We start from the raw sequence: 19,126 nt of genomic DNA on the forward strand, positions 1-19,126 counted from the left end.
AGTAACAATTTCGCCTTAAGACGGAGCATCAGGGCGAAGACAAAATACAGAATAATAAAGTCATAGAATTACGACAATATGAAGTCATGGATTACGGGAATAAAGTCGTGCAATATAAAGAACAATGTTACGGTTTAACTTCTCATATTGGTATTCTTATATTATTATGACTTGGTCATTATCGTACGACTCTATTCTCGTATTATTTCGTTATTAAGGTAATATTACGCCTTCATTCTCGTTTTATTCCAACTTTAATGTCATTCTCGTAATATTAACTTTTTATTTTTTAATCTGGCCCCAATACTTCGTAATTCCAAAATCTTCTTCAAACATATATTATTTAATGTATATTTAAACTCATTTGTCAGGATTAAATAGTCAAACACAATAAAGCCCGCATTTACAGTGTGTTCTTGAACACAGCATCCCATCAAGCCCTTATTTTGAAAATTCAGCGCACAGAAGGGAAGTCCAAACAACATCTGCAGCATCCGGCCGTTTTCCATGAGCAGGTGAGCCGCTTTTCGGCTTCAAAACCGGTTTAGTTGCCCACAGAAAGCTGGAGGTCGCTGGATCTCACCCTGCCGGCCTTACGGAGCTGCTGCTGCTGAGACCTGAGCTCGTTTCCCCGCCAGAATGAGCAGCTTGAAGGGGTTCCAGTCCCAGCTGTCGTCCATCATGGAGGCGCTGACCCGAGCCGCGGTGGCGGAGATCTGCGGGCTGGTGGACGACGGCTACGCCGTCCTGCAGCTGGAGATCTCCCGCAGCCGCAAGGAGAACGAGGCGCTGCGGACGAAGCTGGAGCTCATCGAGTCCATCATCGCTCGGGGCAGCCGCCGGACGGACGGCGGCCCGGAGGACGCGGCAGCCGGTGAGTTCAGCGGAACCGAACCGGTGAAGGTTCATCACCGGTTCTGTTTTTATTATTATTATTTTGGTTGTGAATGATGGAATCAAAGCTTCATGTTTCCACCAAACTTCATTAGAAAAACTGCAATAAAGCGTTTCGGCTCTACTGGGAACAAAGTTAGGAAGCCATTCTCAGCAGGATGACTTTCCTTTTAGTCTCTTTTTAATTCGGCACATTAATAAAACCGGAAACTACAACACATCCCTGCGTTACTACAGTTATAACTAAGGAGAAGTATTTAGTGGGTTTGTTTTGTTATGATCCGTTTCAGGGCCGGTTAAAAGGTGAGTGGAGTCCTGAGCAGAACCCTGCGTGGCCACCAAAAACCTACTATCTGTAGTTATACTCAATGTTTTTATTCTATAATGTCATCCATAAAGCAATAACCCAGATAAAAGAGTTTAGTGTTGGACTATAAACTATAACAATTTGTTTGTATTTATTTGAAATATTATGACAATTATGCTTACCTAATATAACAGCTATTGCAGTCATAAAAATGTTGTAAATAAGATTAAAGTAGGCATTTCAACACAAGCAGATATTTTTGTTTTAAACCATGATGGAGCCTCTACCGTGCTTTACTGATTTGATCGTTTCAGCTGAGGCTGAATCTGAAAGTCCTTCGAAACGCCAGGAGAACGTATAAAAATAACAGTTTATTCTGTCTGTCTGGGATTTCTGCGTTTTATAGTTCATCCTGGAAGTATTAGACATTTTTCTGCATTTTTTTCCCTGTAGTTCTGTTTTTATCTGTGTTTGTTTTTCCACCCAGAGTTGGAAGCTGAAGCGTCTCTACAGCAGGTAAAACCCTCCAACTTCAGAGGACATGGATCCGTTCCTGCAGAGGTGAGACATCCACCATCACTTTACTTCACTAATAAACTAATCCAGGTAAAACCGCCATGTTGTTTCTTCTGACAGGATTCTGCTACAGCCGCTGCGGAGGAGCCGATCCAAATGGATCAGGACATTGTTGTGATCAAAGAGGACACAGAGGAGGAGAAGGACGACCCGCTGCTCCTGCAGGAGGACGGTGAGAGGAACCAAGTTCATTTGGGTTTCTCTAAATATTCCAGCTGTAGGCCTCGTCCACATGTATTGTTTTTCTTTAAAAAAAAAAAAAAAAAAAACGATAGCTGCACCGCATCGTTTAAAAAAATATCATACACAAGGGATCAGTTTCAGAAAAGCGATGATCCACACCAACCCGCTGGATTACCAGACCCATAAGAGGCTAATCTAACACCTGTCAGCCAATCAGAATCCTTCAAAAGAACCACGACTTCCTGTTAGGAACCAGCTGACCAAACGTGCTAGAGATCAACTTGGGATTCTGAGTAATGAGCGGTACTTTGCTGGGGTTGCTAGGTGACAGGGATTATCTGCTGATTTGTGAAATTTTATTTCAAAGGTTTTTGAAATCACTAATTTTCCAGACACCAGAATAAAATATTGACATAGTTCCCACAAATCTGAACCAGAAGTCATCCATGCCATTGGACCGCCATCTTGGTAGGCAAGCACAGCGCAGAGCATAGATGAACCATGGCTTCCACACCAACAAGAAGTATATTGACACTCTTGATCGATGTGCAAGAGACAGATAACCAATCGACCCGTTTGAGACAGAAAATGTAGCTTGTTTATTGTTGTCGTAGCAACTCCATAGCAACTGTCATGAGAGTTAAGTATACCTACCAAGAAGGCTGTAAGCTACAAAGTTCCTGGAAGTGTGACATCACATGAGAACTATGGCCAAAAACAGCCGAGTGATTTCTGTTGTGTTTTAAGTTTGGACTGTTTGTAGAAGCAGAAGAAACCCAAATGATAGTTCTGCTGTGGACGAAAGACCAGATTGCATATAAATCTGTTCAGTTTTCTCGATATCCTGCTATGTATGGACTAGGCCAGAGTTAGTGAAACCTTTCGCTCTGATCCGTGTTCAGGTACGGAGGCGGAACCGGGTCTCCCTGTGGGGCAGGAGGGCCCATCCGGGATGAAGATCTCTGATGTGCGGTGTTGGGACCAGAGCAGCTCCTGCAGCGGGCAGCCGTCCCCGGGCCCGTCCGGTGCCGCCGAGGGCAGCTCTGCTGACTTTGACCTGGCCTCTGAGTCGGACAGCGGCGCTCTGTCTGCAGCAGACATCAGGACCAGCTTCCTGCTGGGGTCTGGAGACGGACCGGCAGCTCTGCCCGGACTGTCGGACCTGAAGCGGGGCTCGGCTCTGGTCGGGTCTGTCCCCTGCGATGTGGATCTGGATCCCGGCTCCTCCTGGAGCAGCCAGTCTGTGCCCAGCATGGTGCCGGTGCCACACCGCTCCATGCTGCTGGCGCTTGGCGGCTCCAGACTCGACCCGCTGGAGCTCAGCCGGTTCTGCAGGGACCAGCGATTTGCCTGTAACTACTGCGGAAAATGCTTCACATCGTCGCGCAGCCTGGAGACGCACGTCCGCGTGCACACGGGCGAGAGGCCGTACAGCTGCGCGCAGTGCGGGAAGCGCTTCACGCAGTCGGGCCACCTGAAGACGCACCAGAGCGTCCACACGGGGGAGCGACCCTTCTCCTGCGAGCACTGCGGGAAACGCTTCGCGGCCAAGCAGAACCTGCGGATCCACCAGCAGAAACATCACATGGTGCCGCTTTGACTGGGACAGAACCGAGCCCTGACCCGCTGACCCACAGACAGGGCCGGCCCAAGCCCTTTGGCACCCAAAGCAGATTGTCACATGGGGCCCCCCGTACCAACATGTCAACACCAGATTCTTCATTCCTGAGCTGCTCTGTGTGTGACGTAGCCACATTAGCATCATTTGAAACTAGCTTACCAGTTTTATTTTGGCTGTTGATTTTAACATTACAGGAAAAAAAAGATGGTTTAGATTTTAAAGTGCTGAGTGGTATTTAAGTGTGCCATGTTGTTTTAAGCATTTGAAAGTAGCATCAGCTGATAAATTTACAGTTTTAAACACAATTTAAACTTTATTTACAGTAAACAAGTTTGAGATGTTATATTTTCCCAACAGAGGCAGCAGCCATCAGGAGGAAGAAATCACCTTCCACACATCTCATTTCTACAATAGGTTGTGTGGAGGCTCTAAACTGCTGCTTAACTTGCATACGCCTTGGGCCGGCTCTGCTGATGGACCAGAACCTCCAGCAGTTTCATAACTTTTTCTGTTTATCAAGACATTTCAGTGGAAAAGCTGCCCAGACTTCTTCTCTCTGCCTTTTCATTCACTTTTAAACAGGAAGTCTTTCCAGTAGGAACCTAGTTTTGTCTTTAAAGACAGTTTGGTGTCAGTCAGTCAGAGGAAGATTTTCTAAAGTTATATTTTTGTTTTTTATCTTACCGAATCCAAACAATAAAGTTAAAGCTGACAGAAAAGCTCAGACTAAATAAATTTTTATTCATCTAAAAAAATTTCAGATTTCTACTGAAAACGGCCAATCAGGTGCCAGGATTTTCTGTCACCATGTAGAAACTGAAGAACGACCTGCTGTGTTTACATCCACCAATCCTGGAATGTTATTAATTTTACGCTTGTGATAAAAGCAGGTTTCTCCTACGGTGGAATAATTAAACACACCTGGAACAGAAACATATGACTGATGGTGAAAGTGTAATACTGAAGGTGTGTGTATTATGTTGACTGTTTAATAATAAATTCAAACTGTTTACCATTTGTAAAATTCATTGCAGTTGCAGTGAAATCCTCCTCAAATAAATCATTTATCAGAAGTAAGCTCCACGCTCCGGCTGATTGTAGCAGAGCTATTTTAAAAAGGTGTTTTTGTTTTTAATGATCATTTAACAATCTGTTGGCTCAGTGGAGATAGTTTCATTTTAAATTAATGGTTTTATTAGTTTTTAACCTTTAAACGTTATATATGCATCCTAATCAGTTCAATTTGACGAGTTAATTTAGTAATAAGGATTTGTGAGAAGTTTCCCAATTAGTAGTACCATGGACTATACTAAATTATTTTCAAAGAAATTATTTGCAAAGAAATGTAGCTATCTGTAGTTTAGGCAGACCATAGATGTTATCCTTTTCTGTGCTGTAATGCCAAGATGCATTATTATTGACTATTAATGCAAATAAACATGTTTTTTAGTGGAGGTCTCAAATATTTGGGGATTTTAGCTATTTGCAGAGGCAGGAATACATATAGAAAAGTAAAAAAAACAAGACAGGTGGAAATAAATAGCATTGGAGAAATGAAAAGGGTAAAAAAATACAGAGGGAGCATAAAACACACAAAAATATTTGAACGTACACAAATAAAATGTTAGAAAGAAGTTATTGATAATAAAGCAATTACAAAGGTTAAAGAACTTGATGAAAAGAGATGTATACATTTACTTCTGGCTGTCTATTTTAATTACCACCAACATTTATTTACTGTATTTTTGTACATTTAATTACATCTTTGAGCATTTATTTGTTTCTGTATTTATTCTTTTGTGGCAGTATTGGTCCTCTATACGTGTCCAAATTATTGAGTTATTTAAAATACCGTAGTAGAGTTAAAAGTAAAGTTTACTAATAAAAAGAGTAAATTTAGTTTCTAAACTTGACTCGCCTACTTTTACTTTGAAATAGGATATTCATCCGGAAGTTACGTAATAATAATGAAAACCATGACTCTTCCCTGTAGTCTCGGTCGCCTGTTGTAGTCCTATCTCTGTGAGGCTTGTGTCCGTCGTCTCGGACGGTTTCTGAGGTCGGCTTGGGTTCGTACGTTCTGTCCGGAGCTGCTTCAGTTCGGTTCCGGTTCTGTTAGAGCTCCGCGATGTCGGTTCTAAGCAGCAAAGCTCTCCAGGAGCAGCTCTCCGCCGTCCTGGGAGCGCTTACCAAGGCGGCGCTGGCGGAGATCTGCGAGCTGGTGGAGGAGGGCTACTCGGTGCTGCAGCTGGAGATCAGCCGGAGCCACAAGGAGAACCAGGACCTGCGGAAGAAGCTGCACCTCATCGAGTCCATCGTGGTCCCGGGCGGCGGCAGCGGCGCTGGGGAGAGCCAGGCGCCGGCCCCGGAGGAGAAGACCGAGGCGACAGAGGCTGCTGTCCCACCGGAAACACCGCACAGACAGCGGGACAGAGAGCTGGAGGACGCCGCCGGTGGATCCGGGGGAGACGGAGGATCCGCCGGGGTGGAGCCGGAGGAGGTAACCGTTCTGACCGCAGACAAATTATTTACCACCAGAGAAACCAGAGAAACCTGAGAAACCTGAGAGGGGGTTATCACTAAATAATTATGGCGTATTAGGGACATTGTAGGTCGATAAAAGCATTTTTCTAGCTTCAGTTTTTTCTAGAAAACTTGGAAATTCCCTAATTTACAATGTCGACATTTTTCGACTTTTGGAAATTTTCTGAGTATCAAAAGTAAAAAAAATTAAAAATAAATCGACTTTTTGAAACTTCCCCAAAAAATTTTGAAAATTTCTGAGATTAAGCTAAAAAAAATTCTAACAAATGGTCAACTTTTGAAACAAACTAAATTTATGCCATTTTTTTGAAGGAAAATTTCCTCTTTTATTTTCCTATGTATAATGGCCCCAGTATGCCTTTATAAAATAATTCATTTATTAGACATTTAAAATATGGAGGCCGAAAGCGGCCATACTGACTTGCACTTTTTCTCTACGGGTTTCGCAAGATAATGAGTTAATTACCCATTTTGTCCAGATTGTCTCGAGAAAACCTGAAATTGACTCATTATCTTGAGAAAACCATCGGGACAAAGTATATGCGAGGTTAAAAAACTTGAAATAGTTTTGGATCTTTGATCTATATTTATTTTTGGACCTGGTATTTTCCCACCAGCTAGTAAAACAGAGAAACTTAGTTTTTGAGTCAAAAATGTCAACATTTAATTAAGGGGCCGCTGATTTGCATATATTTACATAAAACCGTAGACCCATGAATACTGCTTTGGGATTTGAGATGTTTCAGTTTTGTACTGAATAAAAATATTCTTCAGCTCAAAAGAAATAAAGAAGTAATATTTGTTTTTTGGTTCCAAATGGAAAATAAAAATGAGAAGTTGGGCCTCAAAATGTGGGAAATGTTAAGAAAATGTTTTTTTAAAGATGAAAATGAAGGTGATATGTGGCCAGTTTTCAGATTTAATGGATATTTATCATAATGACTCGGCGTTTTGAGGCGGATCTGAAGGCCGTTTGGGTTTCAACAACAAATCTCCGGACTGGAAGATAACTGTGTCCTCATGCAGGAGCAGAATCTCGTTAAAACCGGAGACTTTCTCATTATAACGAGATTTATATCTCATTAAAACCAGAGCATATTCTCGTTTAAACGAGAAAGGTCGTAACGTGAAACTGCAGCACCTCGCGGGGCGTTTGAGTGCCGTCTGGAAGAAAACGGAGAGTCAGAGGGAAGATGTAATCTGTCAGAGGAACTTTTTTCCTACATCTTGTTAAAATGAGAGTTTTCTGGTTCTAATGAGAAAACTTTCGAATTTTAACAAGATCCTGCTCCTGAATTTATTCCCAGCTCTGGCAGTTTAAGGCTTCCGTACAGGCAGACATGTTGGAGATGAAGCTGCTGATTATTTCCTCTCTGGGTCGACGCTGCAGGCTGAAAGCGGCTTTGTGAAGTTAATTAGCTCCTAATCTGGGGGAACCGATCTTTAATGGATGAAGTGATTAAAAACAACTGCAGCTCTTTGACTTGTTCTGAGTGGAAATGCAGAAATAAGCTGATATCCTGCATGGCTGCTTCTGCTCTTATTAGAAATGTTGTGGCTTCCTCCAGGTTCCGGATGTGGTTCTGATTAAAGACGAAGACTCGGACGGGTTCGACAGCATCGACGACGGTGAGCGGAAAATCATTCTACTGCTGCGCGATGCGAACATTTCATAACAGCCCATATTGATAATTATTGATTCATTTTTTCTTTTAGATTTCCAAATGATGCCAAACTAGTTCACTGCACCAACATCTTTTTTATTTGAACAAGTTATGAAGACGAAACTGCTCCATCATACTGAGTTACCCATTCTGCAGACTGTTGAGATTTCATAGTCAAGCTTACAGATTGCCTACATTTCCCATAATTCTAATGGATACTAGCAGGTTTCCAAAGTACCGTCAGACAGTGGCAGTCACATTATACCTCCAAATTTAAATGTATTTTTCCAGCAGCAGAAACTGAAGGACCATCAGAAGCTTCTCTGTGGTGAATGTTTTAAAAAGCTGAACTAGAAAATAAGAAGTTGAGGGAATCATCCTGTGTCTCAAGGCTGGTTTAAGTAACTCAGCTTCATTTCATTTCATATTATTAAAGGATTAATAGAGGAGCCATGTTGTGATGATTTCCTGAACTTTTAAAGAGACAGAGGCCCAAAGTCAAGGCGTTAAAATACGAAGTCAAATTTCTTATAGCGTGAAAGCTGAAGGTAACATTTACCTGATTATGCTGTAAAATGCCATGATTTGTGTTTAAAACACATTGTACTGGCCCTTTAAATCTCTGGATGATCCGTAACGCTCCAGAGTTTTTCCTCTCTGTCCAGGAGAACGGAGGTGCCATGATGGCGGAGCGGCAGCCGCCAGCGAAGCCGCCCTCTTGGCTCGGTCCGTCCGCAGGCGCCGCCGCCGCAGTCGGCCGTACGAAGACGGCGACCCGTCGGCGCTGAAGTCATCCAAACTGTCGGGCGGGTCACAGCAGAACGTCCCGGTCTACAGCCTGGACTCGCCCCGCAGCGAGCCGGGCGGCTCGGCGCCGGAGGACGTCCAGGTGAAGATGGACGTGAAGATGGACGCCTCGGCCTGCTCCTACCCGGACGTCCAGCTGGTCCAGGACTGCTCCCTGGCGCCACCGGGCCCCAGCAGGCAGCTGTTCTTCAGCAGCGTCGCCCTGATGGAGTCCCGGTCTCCCTCCAACCGGGCCGACTTGGACCTGAACCCGTCCTGGTCCAAACAGCCCAAAGGCTCCATGGCGTTCACCCAGTTCTGCCCCAACGAGAACCTGGAGGGCGACGTGTTCAGCCTGAAGCTGGTCGGTATCGCCGGCTCCGCGGACGACCACAGCGCCGCAGCCTTCGAGTTTGAAAACGGCGGCGGCGGCATGCTGAACTTCGGACTGTACGGATCCTCGCCGGGCCAGCAGCTCTCCACCGCGGATCCGGACGAGGACGCCCACAGGAAGCGCTGCGTCTGCTCCATCTGCAACAAGACCTACGCCACGGCGCAGAACCTGGAGGTCCACACCCGCATCCACACGGGCGAGCGGCCGTTCGCCTGCGACCAGTGCGGCAAGAAGTTCACGCAGTCGGCCCACCTGAGGTCGCACCTGAACGTTCACACGGGGGAGAGACTGTACGGCTGCTCGCTCTGCTCCCGCAGCTTCATCGTCAAGTACAGCCTCAAGCTGCACATGAAGAAGTGCCACCCCAACAGCTGGGTCCAAACGGGCCCAACGACTGGGCCCAAACGGCCTGAACCGGGTCCCAACTGGACCCAACAACTGAGTCCCACTGGGCCCAACAACAGAGCCTAAGCAGGCTGAACTGGGCCTAATGGTTCGCTCCAGAACTTTGTTCCACTCTTTAAACCTTTTCCTTTCTAGCGAAGCGTTAAACAGCCAGAGGTTGTAAATGAATTCAGGAGCGGTATCTCTTTAAGGTTTAAAACTACTCATAATCAGATTTAGATTTCTTTAAAACCAAAATATCAGGTCGTGATTTTAAACCACCTCAACACGACTTTGGATTTTTGCACTGGAAAAAAAAAAGAGAGAGAGAGAAATTGGAGCTTCAGCTTAAAAAATGTAGTTAATTTGTCACATCTATTCAAATGATTGAAAAACTTAATTTATTAGCATTAGGAATGTTAACGTTTGATTAACATGACTTGTAACTATTGATGCTCCGTTCTGGTTTTTTGCTGCCGATTCCAATCCTGATCACCAATGAGGGCCGATCACTGACGATCATCTGGGTTGGCTGTTAATTTCTATTAGATCTGGCAAAATGTCAAAAATGATCTGGCAATAAATTTAGACATAAAACATGCAAAATACAACAGCTATTCAGTCAAAAGGACAACTTGAGATCAGTAAAGTAATATTTAACAGTCAGGCTCTCAATACCATAAATTATACATGAATCAAATAAATCAAATTTATAACTTATAACAAATTACATTTTTTAAAAGTTCTTTTTTTCAATGTCGGAGAAACGTTGGAAGAATCAGAGAGGAAACTCCTTCATGTTTTAAGAAGTCAGAGGAACATAATTTTATTTAAAACTAGATATAAAACTCGTCTGGTTATCAGAAACTCGTTTTAACGAGATAAAAAACAGATTAATATGAGTTTGTTATAGAAATGAGTTTCATCTTGTTAATTAGCTTTCTTAGGATATTAAACTCAAACTCATTTTAAATCAGTTTCTTGTCAGAGATGGAAACAGATAAACAAAAATGTCTCATAATGAAAAACTTTCTTGTTTTAATGAGAAGTTTTATGTCCTTATGGTGAGAAACTTCCTCATTAAAACGAGATTCTTCTCCTGAGTTTATTTCCAGTTCTGGCAGTAAAACGGTTCCGTAGATTTCTGCATGTTTGTGTAAAACCACCTATGAATTTTAATTTGTCAGGTTTTAATGAAGCGCAGTAGCATTTTTCTAAATAATGTAAAAAATCTTAACGTTTTGAGATGGAATCAGACAGATTAGGGCGGGAGGAAATGATAACCGTTTAATCCATGAAGTTTAAGGATTTCAGACATTTCAGGTATTTATGTTCTGAGGAGACGAAGAGGAAACTTTTTATTTCCCCTTTTATTCTGGAGCTGCAAAATTTGAGGGAGTTTTTGTCCTTCTGGTGGGATTGAGATGAATGGTGACCCTTAATGTCCTAGTAAAAGATTATTAGGACCAGACTAGGAATTCTGTTCTTCTTAATTAGGAGAATAAAGCAGTAATTTTCTGAGAACTCCTAAATATTTTTTTTTACTCAAAGCACACAAAAAGTGGATTCTGCAAAACACGTTCCCTTTAAGACATCGGCATTAAATGATCAGTATCAGGACTTAGAAACATTTCTGAGTCTGTTTTGAATAATCAGCCTGATCTGGTCACATCAGATCTTGTTAACTATCAAAGCTTTTCTCTCATTAAAACGACTTTTCTTGTAATTTTACAACATTTATCTGGTAATATTGCACCTTTATTCTTATATGATTGTATTTTTGTTTATTTAAAATATCTCTTATTCTGGTCCTAATACTTGATCATAAAACTAATACTTTCCAACAGACTAATAGCCACCATCATGCAGTACCACTCCTGACCACTAGAGGCTCCAATAAACAGTGTTTGTCTATTTTACTGCTGTTTGAATATTTTGTTCCCAAAATACTAAAACAATTACATTTTATACGCATCCTGTCTGCTGTATTTTAATCCGTTTTTAGTTCAGTTTAGATCCAGACTCGATTTGATTCCGACATCTTTACGTTTTTTTCTTCGCTCTACCTAGAAATGAACCTTTAATTCTTAAAATCCTTCACAGTCTTTCAGGTTCTTGTCCAAAACCTGTTCAGGTGAGTCCACAGATGATCTGCTCCTGGATTTGGAACCTTAATTTCTTATCTAGAAACATTTTGGTTCCCTATCCACTACAGAAAAAAAAGATAATTATATAATAGATAGTTTTATTAATGCCCTGCGACAGACTGGCGACCTGTCCAGGGTGAACCCCGCCTCTCGCCCGGAACGTAGCTGGAGATGGGCACCAGCAACCCTCCCGACCCCATTAGGGACAAGGGTGAACAGAAAATGGATGGATGGATGGATAGTTTTATTAATGTATTATAGGTTACATAAGTCCTCTGAGCAGTAGATCCATTTTGTTAAAAAAATAAAATTTCTTATGTTTTATATACTTGCGTGTTGTTTATATTCATAAAAATCTCACATTTTTTCATTAAAAAAATAATACAAGTCTTTGTGGCGGCCCAACGACTGGAGCCCTGGGCTGAAGTCTGGTCCAGTCAGGATGAGTTCCTCACTACCAGGATGATCGTAAAGGATGAAATCCACAAACTAAAGCAGTCAGACTAAAATTCATTCTGATCACAAAATCATATTAACAGTAAAACTAACTGCTGCAGAGCAAAACAAGGTATTTGGGGGTTTAAATGTCTGCAAATCTACTAGATTAGATTTATTATCATTGTATAATGACTTTAATAGTAAAACTGCTGAGGGATTTTATAAACAGTCAAGACACGTAAGACTAGACCGGAGTAATAAATAAATCTCAATCTCGTTGTAATCTGTTGATGACAATGACAAATAAATCTTATCTTAATACTTAAAAATAAAACCCTTCCATGTTTCTTTCCTTAATTGTTCAACAAAAACAAGTTTTTTTCACATAAAAGTTTCAAACTTATATTTCGTGAACTTCTAAATCCCTGAATTTACTCTGCGTGACTAACCGCAAGTTTCAGGTCAAACACCGGCTTTTATTTTGGTGACTCCGGGTTTTCTATACCTGGAATGTGTGAACACGTGACTTCGCGCATGCGTACTGAGTATTGTTTCCGTTCCTGTCTGTGTGGAGGCCTCGGGCAGGTAAACAGAGGTTCTCCAGACGTTCTCCTACGGTTCTGTTGGTTCTAACTAGCTCTCAGCGGTTCCGGTCGGACCAGCAGGAAAATGTCTCCATCCGCCACGTTTCACTCCCAGCTCGCCTCCATCATGGAGGTTCTGGCCAACACGGCGGTGGCGGAGATCTGCGAGCTGGTGGACAACGGCTACGCGGTGCTGCAGCTGGAGATCAGCAGGAGCCGCAAAGAGAACGAGGTTCTGCGGAGGAAACTGCGGCTCCTGGAGCTGCGGGCGGCGCGGTCTGCCGCGCTCAGAGCCGCCGCGAGCGGAAGCGGCGCCGCGCTGCTGTACGCCGCTAGCGGCCGCCCGCGCGCCAACCAGCGCGTTCACGAGCCGAGGAGGAGCGTGACACTGACAGGTGACCTTTAGGGTTCAGATTTACTTCATGCTAACAGAAACTATCCAAAGGTTTCAAATTCACAGCTATTAAACCAAGTTGAAGTTGGCGTCCGATTTGGACTAAAGGGCTATTCCGCTACCGTAGAGTTTATCTATGACGTAAAAGGGCTATAAAAAGGAAAAAAAAACATTAAGATATTTAACCAGATATTTAATAATAATAGTAGTAATAAAAAGTTTGATCTCAAATATTCTAGAAAAAACCTGAACATTTAAGTTTTACAAGTAAAAGATTTTCCTCTTTCAAAACTCAAAAGTTTCAAAAGTCAAGAATATTCCCATTTTTAAATTTCCAAAACTAATCTGCACACGGTTTGTTGAAATGCAAAGATTTGGTCACAACAGGATCAATAATCCCCCACTAATAAATGCACCAGTTACCAACTGGTGCATTAAACAAAGAGAGTCCATGACTTCATTTGTCCAAACTATGAGGAAAATTGTCCAGAATAAAACAAGAAAACATTAGTGGTGTGTGTGTGTGTGTGCTCAGACTGCATCAGCCTCCTACCAGACCAGTTTGGAGGTTCTGCTGGTTCCAGTAGCTCGCCACCTGACCTGCATTAGAGAAACAGGACTAGTTAAATATCATCACACTGCTAGTTAGCATCTTAACAATGGTTCATTTATACACAGAAAATCAAATCTGTGCCGTTTTGTCCATAAATGTGCTTTATTTGTAAACATTCATGCAGTTTTTGTATTAATATTACACAACAAAACCCATAATTCAGAATCTGCCCAAAGACAAAATGGAGGATTTTTCATTTGGTAAACTCAGTGTGGGTTGTGAAGAAGTCGAACTGTTAGCTGCTAATGGCAGGCTAAACCAGTTAGCATTAGCTACAAACACTAGCAAGCTAAAATCAGTAGTTCAGTTCATGACAGACTTAAATCTAAATCATGTTTTTATAGTGAGTCTTAAAGTGGAAAAGCATCAGAAACAATGAACTTTATGGAAGAACAAACCTGGAGCAGCTCTGGTCACCAGTCCTCCCAGTGGTCGGCTGAATGCGTCATGTGACCAGGATCACATGACTGACATATTCAGTAGATTTTAACCTGGATAAAATCAGATGCTCAGCTCTAGTGACAAAAATCTTTGTGACGTTAATATTTACTGAAAGTTCAACAGTTTTGTCAGAATTGAAACTAATGGCTCTGAAGTTTGAGAAACATGAAACATTCTGGAAACCGACCAACAGAAATTAAAATTCAATAAACATTTGATACATAGTCAGAATTCATATTTTCAAATGTAATGAAAAATAAGTGGCAGAAATTCATAATTCATTAAGCCTATAATCATTTTTAAAACTTTAATTTAAACCACTTTCAGAATGCACCAAGAAGGACTTGGAGAATAAGTACCAGTGTTTTTCAGTGGCCTAGTCAAAGTCCAGACCAGAGCTCAAAATCCAATCATTGTTTTTGCTTCTGCAGAAGTTGCAGCAGAGCTGTCCTTGTCGTCCAATCAGCAGACTTCTCAGTGCAGAAAGACCCACCCACCACCAGAACCGGAACCAGAAGCTGCAGGACAGATGGTGAGTCGCCGCGGCAACCGCAGTTTTATTTCACTGGGACTGTTTAATTCAGTTTTAATGATTTAAATACTGTTTAGTTTCTATTATTTATAGTAGTTGTTCTAGTTTTTTCATACTCTGGTTAACTTTTAGGTGCAGAATTCAAAAAGGTCAAAGTTTTGTGATTATGTTTACATCGACGGGGTGATGAATACTCAGCAGAAGAAACCAATTTAAAAACTGTATTCAGATTCTGTTGAACAATGCGCTTTGTTTCCAGGCGGCTGCAGCCGAGACCACAGTGGTGATCAAGGTGGAGGATGAGGAGGAAGAGTCCTGGTCCCAGTCCGACCCTCATGGTAAGACTTCCTGTTAGCCTTCCTGTTAGCCTTCCTGTTGGCCGGTGCGTTGTTAACCTGCAGGCGGACTGAGTCTGGTTTCGCCTCCAGGTCGGTTCTGTGTTGGTTCTGAGGATCAGCACGAGGCAGAAGCTTCGTCCTCGCTGGTCAAACAGGAAGAGAGCGGTGCAGACGGCGGCGTCTCTTGGACCAGCGCGGAGGTGAGCTCCACCTCCACCCAGCAGACCAATCAGAGGCCAGAAGCCAGTGGCTACGACTCCATGATGCTGCAGCAAGCCTCCCACGCTGCAGCAGCAGAACCCAGCGGCTCCTCTGGGTTTGTTCCCGGCAGAAACGCTTCAGCCGATTCAGGAAGCAGCTTCAGCCACAGAGAGGCGAGTCTGTCTGCAGCGGGGCAGCGGCAGCAGCAGGGGGCGCCACAGAGGGACGGCTGGCGGCAGCAGAGCCACGCCGCCCCCGGAGGGAAAAAGTTTGCCTGCAGCTTCTGCGGGAAAAGCCTGGCCTGCCTGAAGAACCTGAAGACCCACATGCGGGTTCACACGGGCGAGAAGCCGTACGTCTGCGCGCTCTGCGGGAAACGCTTCTCCGACTCCAGCAACCTGAAGCGCCACCAGAGCGTCCACACGGGGGAGAAACGCTACGGCTGCGTCCACTGCGGGAAGCGCTTCGCCCAGTCCGGCTCGCTGAAGGTCCACATGGCCGTCCACACGGACTGCGGCCAGTTCCGCTGCTCCGTCTGCGGGAAGGCCTTCACCTCCGCCGGCCACCTGAGGAGGCACGTCGCCATGCACGCCGGGGACAAATGCTTCCCCGCTGCGTTACCGTGACGACCAACAGCAGACGCTGCGTCCTTCAGCAGGAGTTTCAGACCAGTTGTCGGCCGCACTTCCTGCAGCAGGTCTGACGCTTCCTGCTGGTCGGATCAGAGCGACAGGAAGTCCTGAAACCGTCCGGATCATCAGGCTCCTCCCACAAACTGTGCAAACTGTGTTTCTGTGCAAATTCTGACATTTTTGTGTACATTTTTTAAATTCTGCCATATTTTGGCAAAAACAGTTTAAGAGGATAAAGCTACTGCTGTTGAGTTTTTCTTTTTTCCTGGTTAGCGTTTACATCACAGCCCTGTGTTCGGGTTTTATTGTCCCACTTAAAGGAGGAGTTTTTTTCCGATGGTCTGGCGGGGGGTCGCGCTTTTAATAGATGGTTTTTGTGTCTGTGTGTGTGTGTGTGTGTGGTTTTGGGAATTGACGGTCTGACGGGACATCGCCCGTTGCCCCGCTGTCAGACCGTACTGTTTTCTAAAACTATCTCAGACAGACGCCCCCTGGTGGTGAGTGAGGAGAGGGAATAATCAGCATTGTTTTACTTTTGACTTGCAAAATTGGCAAGCTGGAAGTCTGTGATGTTGCTGAGCTTCACAGCAAATACTGTGATGTAATAGTTAAAAAACATAATATGGAGCAGAGAAAAGTGATTGGATTGAAACGTCGGACCCAGACAGAATATGAAGGTATCTATGCAGCACCAGGAGAAACTAAGTTAAACTTTTCTGCGCTCCTACAGATGCCAAGTACACAACAGGCATTTAAGGGCTGAAAGTGGTTTAGGAATCATGAGTTTCTTTAACTGGTCCAAAGGAAACCTGAACGACCTCCAGAGAACCTGGAGAACCTGGAGAACCGCAGACGGAGAAAACTCAGCAGATTACAGGAACGATTCTTTAAAATCGGACATTTTGGTTTCAGACAGGATGAGTTTTAAATCCACTGTGACGATTCAGCATCTTCCTCCTCTGAGCGGCGGGTCCTCATCCGACCCGGTTCGGTTCGGTTCTGAGGAGAACCGGCTGATTACACATGATGAAGAAATGTTTCCAGAAAAATCTGCACAGTTTTCTTCAGAGTTAAAAACTTCCTGTTTTCTGGTTTATTGTGAACAAAACAAATATTCTGTTTTTGTTTAGGAAGTTTTTACGTCTCTTCTTAATAAAATGACTCGATTGTTTCTCTGGTTTCTTTGTTTTAGACTGAAACAGTTGGTGGAATCATCTCCGTCTTTGTGTTGGCTTCAGGGTCAAAGGTCACAGACTTAAAAGAAGTTGGACACAAAAACTGGAATTAATTTTTAAACAAACACAGAACCACAGATTGTCCTTAATGTGGTTTAATAGCTTGATAATAAACAGTCTGACAACAGGCAGGAGACAGGAAATTAAATCTAACGTCACAGCGCCACCAAGTGGTCAAATATCCAAGAACACCTCTGAAATCTCTTTTTATATGAAATCTTTTCAGATTCACATGAATTTAATTTAAACTCCACATTTTTCTTTTGTTTCACAGTTAATATTTAACTCCTGCTGAGCTGCCAGACTGATTCTGAAAAACAAGTGCCATCACAGCGTCCAAGTGCATTCAATCAAAATACAAACAGCAGAACATGAGGAGTGTGAGGCTAAGAGCTTCACACAGATCTAAAGCTTAGAAAGTAAAAAAAAAAAAAACTTCCACAAATTTCACTTAAATATGATTTTTAAAAACCACACGTTCTTAAGCTGCACTGTCTGGTTGCGACCAGCAGAGGGCAGCAGAGTTTTGGTCTCTAATAAAAACACAGAGCAAGAAGAGCTGAAGGACAACATGTTTACCAGTAATAAACATGAAGCTTCCAGAACAAAGTAAAGCAGAGCGTTGTATCAAAAATATCATCGTTTTGTTTCTGGATAAAAAATTTGTCACTTTGATAAAAACGTTTCTGTCGGCTCTTCGGACCACAGCATGATTAGGAGGATTTCTGTGGGAAGATTTTTAATTTTGCGAGCCCGGAACGCATCACGACCTTCCTGACGGTTCCGTGCAGGAAGAACGTCGGCTCTGCTTTAACCTGAAACCGAAGCTCAGCTCTGGATTTCTGACAAATGATCAGAAAGTTTTACAGTACAGTTTACATTTCTTAGTCTCTGCGTTTCCACACAAAGTTTTATTTTCAATAATAATATCAACATGGAGCCTCTGAAGTGAGAGATTATTTTTAGTTTGAATGAATTAAAAAATAAAAGCACTTCAGGAGCAAGTCCCTTTCAAAATAAAAAATTGTGACAAAGTAAAAACTTGGAAATAAAAACACATGAGAAGTAAATAAATTTATTTTTTCCTAAAATTATCTTCTGAAATCCCTTTTCTCACTTTTGTACAGCTGAATTTTGGAGCAGCTTGGTTTAGTTTTTCTGCAGCCATGAAGGATTTATTACGTCGTTAATAATAAGAATTTAACTTTTATTAAATTTTTAAATATCTAAACATTTCATCAACATCAAGGTTTTATTCCTATTAATCTGTCTGAACAGGATAAAATATATTAATGCAAAAAAAAAAGACTTCTGGAGCTCCATATGAAAAGATGCCTTTCAAAATAAAAACTTGTGCAAAAGGGGGAACTTCACAAACAATAATTAAATACGTCATAATTTAACTAGAGTATTTTCTTTATCAAAATTGAATTTTGCACTAAATTATATCATATTTACAGCTGAATTTATGGAGCAAATCTGTTCATTTATCAGATTTTTATGCTTTATCATTTGACTGTATTTTAATTGATTTATGTTAGTTTTCATTTTGTATTTTTAAAACATCTTGCTTTCACTTATAGCTTATTATGTGGTCAACTTTATTTATTCATTTGTGTATCTTTTTTTAGCTCAGAGATGTTAAATTAAAAGCACTACAGGGGCTCCATACAGAGAGAGAAATCCTTTCAAAATAAAAGCCTTGCCCAGCAGTGAGGACCTGACCTCAGATTTAAAAGTAATTTCTGAACAAAATAGATTCATCTGAAATTTAGGTTCTAAGAATTTTGAAGCAGGTTCTGTTTTAATATTTATATTTTTAATTTATGTTTTTCGGGATTTTAGGTTTTGAAGGTTTAAATTTACGATAACAGAATGTTTTATTATTATTGCGCTCATGCGTCTCCCCTGAAGTTGTGGTTTATTTATTTTTAAATAAATGTTAATAAATCATCACTCCTCGGCTGTAAACCAAATATTAAATCTTCTGCAGGAGATTTTTTTTTTTTTACCCCTCCAGGGTCTGTTGTGGCTCTAGTCGCCCTTATATGACAGCAGGCTGACAGGAAACGGGGAAGACATGCAGCAAATACCGTCGGGTCCGGGAGTCGAACCAGCGACGGCAGCGTCGAGGACTCGAGGCCTCCAAATACGGGTCGCGCTAACCGCTACGCCACCACGGCACGCCCCGGATTCCAGGTGATTTTTGTGTAAAATA

At 42.4% G+C, this 19,126-nt stretch overlaps 3 protein-coding genes and 1 long non-coding RNA gene across 5 annotated transcripts; 3 read left to right on the top strand and 1 right to left on the bottom strand.

Annotated features, from left to right (window-relative positions):
• The first annotated feature begins 93 nt into the window (after positions 1-93).
• LOC114146316 (zinc finger and SCAN domain-containing protein 2) lies at positions 94-4,593 on the top strand. The gene is made up of 4 exons (XM_028020279.1): positions 94-874; positions 1,689-1,762; positions 1,838-1,949; positions 2,863-4,593. Exons 1-4 carry the CDS (start codon positions 640-642, stop codon positions 3,558-3,560), a joined length of 1,119 nt encoding a protein of 372 aa, XP_027876080.1. The 5' UTR covers positions 94-639; the 3' UTR covers positions 3,561-4,593.
• Positions 4,594-4,767: 174 nt separating this feature from the next.
• Positions 4,768-11,321, top strand: LOC114146288 (myoneurin-like). Its single transcript, XM_028020238.1, has 3 exons — positions 4,768-6,081; positions 7,694-7,754; positions 8,455-11,321. The coding sequence occupies exons 1-3, from the start codon at positions 5,710-5,712 to the stop codon at positions 9,438-9,440; spliced, it is 1,419 nt and encodes a 472-aa protein (XP_027876039.1). The 5' UTR covers positions 4,768-5,709; the 3' UTR covers positions 9,441-11,321.
• Positions 11,322-12,443: 1,122 nt separating this feature from the next.
• Positions 12,444-16,296, top strand: LOC114146310 (zinc finger and BTB domain-containing protein 17-like). 2 transcript variants are annotated; one of them, XM_028020274.1, is made up of 5 exons: positions 12,444-12,917; positions 14,402-14,502; positions 14,762-14,840; positions 14,931-15,237; positions 15,274-16,296. In XM_028020274.1, the coding sequence occupies exons 1-5, from the start codon at positions 12,608-12,610 to the stop codon at positions 15,665-15,667; spliced, it is 1,191 nt and encodes a 396-aa protein (XP_027876075.1). In that variant the 5' UTR covers positions 12,444-12,607; the 3' UTR covers positions 15,668-16,296. The 2 variants fall into 2 exon arrangements, with proteins under 2 accessions (XP_027876075.1, XP_027876074.1); XM_028020273.1 differs by having other exon boundaries at positions 14,931-16,296.
• Positions 16,055-18,903, bottom strand: LOC114146348 (uncharacterized). Its single transcript, XR_003595872.1, has 2 exons — positions 16,573-18,903; positions 16,055-16,535 (listed from the first exon to the last, which is right to left on the bottom strand). It is a non-coding gene; the product is annotated as an uncharacterized LOC114146348 (long non-coding RNA).
• Between the last annotated feature and the right edge of the window lie 223 nt (positions 18,904-19,126).

The sequence above is a fragment of the Xiphophorus couchianus genome, chromosome 6 (assembly GCF_001444195.1).
Source record: "Xiphophorus couchianus chromosome 6, X_couchianus-1.0, whole genome shotgun sequence".
Lineage (NCBI taxonomy): Eukaryota > Metazoa > Chordata > Actinopteri > Cyprinodontiformes > Poeciliidae > Xiphophorus > Xiphophorus couchianus.